The sequence below is a fragment of the Anomalospiza imberbis genome, chromosome 7, assembly GCF_031753505.1.
Source record: "Anomalospiza imberbis isolate Cuckoo-Finch-1a 21T00152 chromosome 7, ASM3175350v1, whole genome shotgun sequence".
Lineage (NCBI taxonomy): Eukaryota > Metazoa > Chordata > Aves > Passeriformes > Viduidae > Anomalospiza > Anomalospiza imberbis.
This window is the reverse complement of record NC_089687.1, coordinates 35145842-35151841: the sequence shown is the minus strand read 5'-3', so window position 1 is coordinate 35151841 and position 6000 is coordinate 35145842. Positions and strand designations below refer to the sequence as shown.

Sequence of the window (6000 nt, the reverse complement as noted above, 5' to 3'; positions counted from 1 at the left end):
GTGTCTGTGGGAGGGAGGGAGGGAGAGCGGCCGCCGCCGCCGCCGGATCGGTTTCTCGGGGTTTGACCAGCTGTCCCAGGCTAACCCTCTGCTCTCTGAAGATGGAGGAAGTAAAAACAGGATTACCCTTAGCTACGGCTCCTCCGCCGCCTTAGTCCCCCCACAGCCAACTGCCGTGCACAAACACACCTCCACTGGGCAGAGGGAGCCGACACTAATAAACACACAAACAAAAGGGGGATGGAACTGACTCACTGCCTGCGCGGCTGAGGTAAATCTGCGCCTGGCTTCTTATTATTTCTTTCTTTTTCTTTCCCCCCTCCCTTCCTCCCCTCCTCTCCTCTCCCTCCCCGGTCCCCCCTTCCCCGGCGGGAGGAGGGACAGCTCCGTTCCGGGGCCGGCGGGACGCGGGGCTCGGTCCGTCCGTGCGGGTCTGTGTGTGCGGAGGGTCCCCGAGCCAAGCGCGGCTGTGCAGCATCCCCGCGGGCGCCGATGACTTGTTGCTGTTAGCCCGAAATATTAAAAAAAAAAAAAAAAAAAAAAAAAAATTAAAAAAACCCCAAAAAACCAGCCAAACGAAAACCCCCCACGAAGACCAGAAGAAAGCAGGGGCAGAAGCCGCGGCGGGTCTCGCCGGTCCGTTACCCAGCCCGGCCCCGCTGCCATTTCCCTCGGCGCCCGCCGCCACCTGCGCGCCCCCGGGGGGCTGCGGCCTGCGGCGGGGAGACGGGGGGAAAGGGAATAAAATGACAAGCGAGGCAGGACTTCCATGACTTTGACAGGTTGTGGCAGGGGCGGGGAGAGGCAGGATGAGCCGCGGAGCCCGGCGTCGCCCAGGGCCGGAGCGGCGCTCCGGGGAAGTTGGCCCGGGTTTGCTGCGCGGGGTGTGAGTGCGCCCACCGGGGCCCCTCTTCCCATCCCGGCCCTCATCCCCTCTTCTCATCCCTCCCCGCAATCCCTCCGCTCCCCCCGATCCCATGGAATCCGTAAGGAACCGGTGGATCAAGTTTTCCTCTCTCTCTCTCTCTCTCCCTCCCTCTCTCCCCGCGCTAGTTAATCGCATTGCTGTAGCACCGGCTGACCTCCCTCCCTCCCTCTCCCTCTTTTTTTTTTTTCTTTCGTTCTTCATCTTCCTTCAAAGTATGTGCCATTCCTGAGCGAGTTTCCCCGCCGGCTCATCCCGGGGCTTCCCGGCTCCGCATGCCCCACCTGTAAGTGGCGGAGGCGAGTTTCTCTCCCTTATCCCGCTCCCCTTCCCCGTCTCTCTTTCCACCCCTCTTCTTCCCCTGCCTTTAAAAAAAAAAACATTTTTTAAAACTTTCTCCATCTTGTTGTGTCTTCAGCTCGAGCAAAACTCTCCCCCTCCATTCCTTGTGGAGAGGCTCAGCAGCTGGGATTTGCCATCACCAGCCTAAAAATGGTGACCAAACTTTTTCTTTTCCTTCTCCTCTTCCTCTCCCTATTGAAGAAATAAAAAAATAAAATTCAGGCTATGTTTTAATTTAGGTTATGGATGTTTCTGTGTTTCTTTTTGTTTTCCCTTCTCTTCCTCCTCCCTTCCTCCCCTTTCTTTCCTTCCACTTCATTGGCTGGGATGATCTTTCCCTGTTGCTTCTGATGTTTCTTTCTTTTTCTCAGTGTGTGCCTGCCTACCTGGACTAGGGGGAAGATAAGGTAATTTTGAAGGGCTTGAGGAAGTGGCTTACCTGTTCTGAAAACTTTTTTTTGCGTTTTTATTTTTTTGAGATTTCTTTTTAAGAGTTGTGAAAATCAGTAATTGAAGAGAGTTTGGTAGCAGCTAGGCAGGTTGAAATTTAAGTGTTATGTGCTGAATGCCTTGGGAATTTGATCTGCTTTATACCAAAGAAGAGCACAGAGAAAAGTATTTATTTATTGGGGGAAAGGCAGGGAGTGGGGGGGGAGGGAAGGAAAGAGGGTTGAGGGAGGGGGAGGGAAGTGGTTTTGGAGACAAGAAGTGAAGCTGCCTGTTTTCCAGTAAGTAATGGAGAAATTCCAGGAGCCAGGGCTAAATATACTTGGCGATCAATACAGAAATGGCTCATTGTGAATAATTTAGCTGCCTGGTGCAGTGAGAGTTTTGAAACTAAAGGCAAAAAAGAGGCCATGGAGGGAGAGAGGAAATAAAATTTTCCTCTGGTCATGTCAGATTCTTAACTTTTCTACTTAAAAGAACATAGTTATGATTATTGATCTCTCCTCCCCCCACCACCCCCCAAACAATATATATCAAATGATAGCTAGGGGGTGTCATTCTATACAGTTACTTGGGTTTCGGGAAAGTAATAGCTTGTTCTGTGTCAGCAAAGTGCTTCCAGAAACTTTAAGATTGCTTCACACCACAAAATGCGTGATCTGGGAGTATGAAATGTGATGTTTGGCCTTCTGCTGTGGCGAATAAATAGGGTTAGGGTGAACAGGTGTGTATACAGGTGTGTGCACACAGAGGTGTGAGCCAAAGCTGGAACAACTGTGTCCAAGGGGAATGGACACGGGAGGGTTTATTTTGTTTAGACCAGGAGGCAGTGTCTTGTAGTGTGTGTGAAAAGAGCAGTTGTTATCCACATCCTCAAAGTCTGTTCTGGCTGCAGATAGAGCAGATAATTGATAAAGCATTACCATCCCAGCTTGAAGAAACAAGAAGTCAGGGAAGAACTCTCAGATCAGGCAGAAATGTGAGTGGGGCACAGAGAGAGAGGTATGGTCAGACCAGGATGATCCAGGTGCCACCTGGCCAGGAGGCAGCTGCATGTCTACTCACATAATTTACAGGAAGAGTTCGGTGATTTGCAAACGAGCACACACGCAGTGCACTTGTGTGTTTCTCTAGGCAGTGGTTGCAACAACAATAAAATGGGCAACTACTTAGGGCTTTAAGTAAGTTTAATCATTTAATGGTTGATACTGACAGGCGTCTCTGAAGGTGTACTTTTCTGCCTTGCAGCACTGCACTTTGACTATGGAAGCAGAGGCTGTTGATGGATATATTACATGTAAGTAATTATTTTGTTTGAATATTATAAATTACTTTTCTTTTCCTACTCTCCTTTGTATAATGCAGAAACCTGAAAGTTTAGCTTCCTTGTGTACAGTGTCTACACTGACGCTGAATTAGTAGCATTTAAATATAAAGTCTCTGTATGAGTGAAAAATGTATGGGGATGGGTGTATGGATGATTATCTCTAGGTTTAAATATTTGCTGAGGGTGAATGAACCTTGCAAATGAGAGAGTTCCTCTCCAGAAATTCAAACTGCAGCCAAAAACTTTTTATGCCTTTCCCTATGTATTTCTCTTGTTTTCTGTGTGAGGGGTTGTGCTTTGTTTAACTGTCAGTTAACCCAGAGCTTTTGGGGGAAGGTCTGTATGGTGAATTATTATTCTAGTCTTCCCTTGCCCAGCCTGGATTGTCCCTGTCTGCTAATGGAAAAGTAATCCTAACTTACTTAAAACCAAGCAGCTGGGACAGGGTTTGCCACAGGAGTGTGAGTAAAAGACTGGTGACAGTAGCTTTGAGGGGACTCTTAAAATCAGCCCAATGTTTACTTGGGGCCACTTAGAGTCGAGATCTGACAGGCTCTGGAAGACCCCCCCAGTAAAGGAGGGAAGGGCAGGGGCGAAGGGAGCGAGCGGTTGTGGTTCTTAATCTTTGTGTATCTCTGCTGAAGAAGGGGATACAAACTTACGGGGACCTGTGTTGTGCTCGCAGGTGACAATGACTATTCGCCTGAAAGGGAGCACTGCGGCATGGCCATCGACCTCACCTCTAGCACTCCCAATGGGCAGCACACCTCCCCCTGTCACATGGCAGGCAGTAAGTCTCCTCTTAAGCCTGTTTCTCTCTAGCTGAGGGTTGGGTTGGTCTGGTCCTCCCTGGTCCTTGGTTTGCTTACCAGGTCTTAGCCACTGCTGTTGGCATTGCTAATAACAGAGGAGGACAGGGAAGATTTTTTTTTTTTTTTTTTTTTGGTTCTTGTTTGTGCTGGTGTCTCATCCAAACATGAATGGGATTACTAGTCTGAACTATCCCAAGGTGGCATTTGAGAGCTGGTCCTTACCTGCTCCAGGTAGGAAAACACTAGGCTTGACATGTGCTGGTTTTGTTTCCTCGGGTTCTGAAATCCAAATAGAAATTATTGTTATTATTATTATTTCTATTACTTACTTTGCTTCCCAAAACAGCTTGAAGTAGCTTTATGTGAAAACAAACAAATTTTATTTACAAAACTATAGTTTATTTTAACAAGCTGAAAGGAGTTTGGTTTAGAATGTCGGGTAGAAACTGAGAGTTTAGTGAGTCTGCACAGTAAGTCTCAAGAGCTGATAACACTTATAGAATTATTTTCCTGTTATATATGGGAGGTAGATAAATGTAGTTTATGCAATTTCATAAAAGCAACAATCTTCATTTTCTGTGTGTGTGAATGCCCTACCTTGTTTAAGTGTTGGTTACAGTGTTACATCAAGATATTTACCTTAATGTAACCTCTGCACTTATAGTCCAGAAAAAATGTAGTGCGCTTTGCTTTCAACATACTTGGTGTTCCTCTCTATGTGATACTAATTTTCTTTCTGGTTTTTGTGTACTACAGATACATATTTCTCTATTTAAACCAATGGTTAGTAAAATGCCCTACTAAAATCTGTGAAAGAAAGAGAGGGCTTCTAGGATTGCTTGCTTAAAAATGCACAGTGTATTGCCTTCAGAGTCTTTCTGAGAAAAAGATGTTACTTTCCTTTAAGAATTCTTTCCTCTTGCAAATTACGGGTAAAGCGCAGTTTTATGAGCCTTTAAACTGAGGGTTATTATGAAGATCTCTCAATTATATACATGTTGCTGGAGAATATGATTTCTAATACCGTGGACTGAACTTTATATGACAACCACCCATAATTCAGCATCTTTAGACAATTCCAATTGTGCTGCACTGGGATTCTGATATACTTTATTATGTTGTAAAAGTTTTACTACTCACTTTCTTCATTTTCTTTGTTTCCCTTTTATTAATGGGAAGGCTTCATTGGAAGGGGAAAAAGTATCTGTGTTTTAAATCTTCTTTATAATCTAGACTGAAAACCAAAGTCAAATTAGGAATTAAAAGAATGAAGTCAGGCAAAAGGCTTTAACATACTCAGTGTTTTCATGTTCATGGTGTTAACATTTTCAATGGTTTTTAAGCTTCATTAGTTCTTTGCAACACATATGTATCTGCAGCCTTGGTGAATATCTTAGGGTTTTTTTAGAGGGGTTTTTTGGCCTATCATAGGTGTTTCAAATGCTTTGAGATTCGGATGTGCTGCTGTTGAAAAATTAAGGGCTCTGCCTGGGTTTCCCAAGCCAAACAAAACTCAAGCTTCTTAAATTTATTGTAATTTATTTACTCTTTGCAGGCTTAGGATTGTTTTGCAGAGAGGAAGCTTGTGCTGCCTTAAACATGGAAGATATTGATCAGAGGTTGTCGGCTTTTGTGGCAGCTGTTACATTGGTTCATTTAAGGTTTTTGGCCAAATCTTGAATCTGGCATGTGTAGGCTAAATCGTCAGGCTGGGCTTTTGAGCTTTACACCTGTTTTGTGGGGCACAGGAAATCCTTTTAAAGGTTTGGTAACTCAGGGGCCCGCACCACTTTTTAAAAAGTCTTTTGGGGGTTTTTTGGTATTTTAAAAGGAAAGATGGAGGTGGAATAGCTGTTTGAAATATTTTGTATGAATTTAGTAGCTCCCAGTGGATTGACCCATCATCCATTGTTTTAGGTACGGGCAGTGGTTGTGTTCTATTTCAGACTGGTTTGATTTCCAGTGGGTTGATGGAGATTAAGGGATGTTGGCTGCCATTACAGCAAAGCCCAGGACGTGTCATCCTGACTGGGTAGGACTTGGGAATGGAGGAGGTGATGCCAGGAGCAGACCCCAAATACTTCGTTTCTTGATTGATTGCCAGTCACTGCCAGAAGTGCATGGCCCTCTTTGGCTGTGTGCTCTGG

The 6000-nt window shown here is 45.4% G+C and overlaps 1 protein-coding gene across 20 annotated transcripts in view; it reads left to right on the top strand.

The window, feature by feature from the left end:
• Positions 1–6000, top strand: part of IKZF2 (IKAROS family zinc finger 2) — a 116624-nt gene continuing 110624 nt past the window's right edge. For 2 of the 20 annotated variants that reach the window (XM_068196578.1, XM_068196587.1), the window contains exons 1-3: positions 2–271; positions 2963–3011; positions 3727–3831. In XM_068196578.1, coding sequence (XP_068052679.1) covers positions 2978–3011; positions 3727–3831 — 139 coding nt within the window. In that variant the 5' untranslated portion in view covers positions 2–271; positions 2963–2977. Of the gene's footprint in view, positions 272–599; positions 783–1141; positions 1212–1343; positions 1421–1638; positions 1675–1935; positions 1996–2962; positions 3012–3723; positions 3832–3942; positions 4085–6000 lie in introns of those variants that run through there. The other 18 variants (XM_068196571.1, XM_068196573.1, XM_068196568.1 and 15 more) reach the window with 18 other exon arrangements.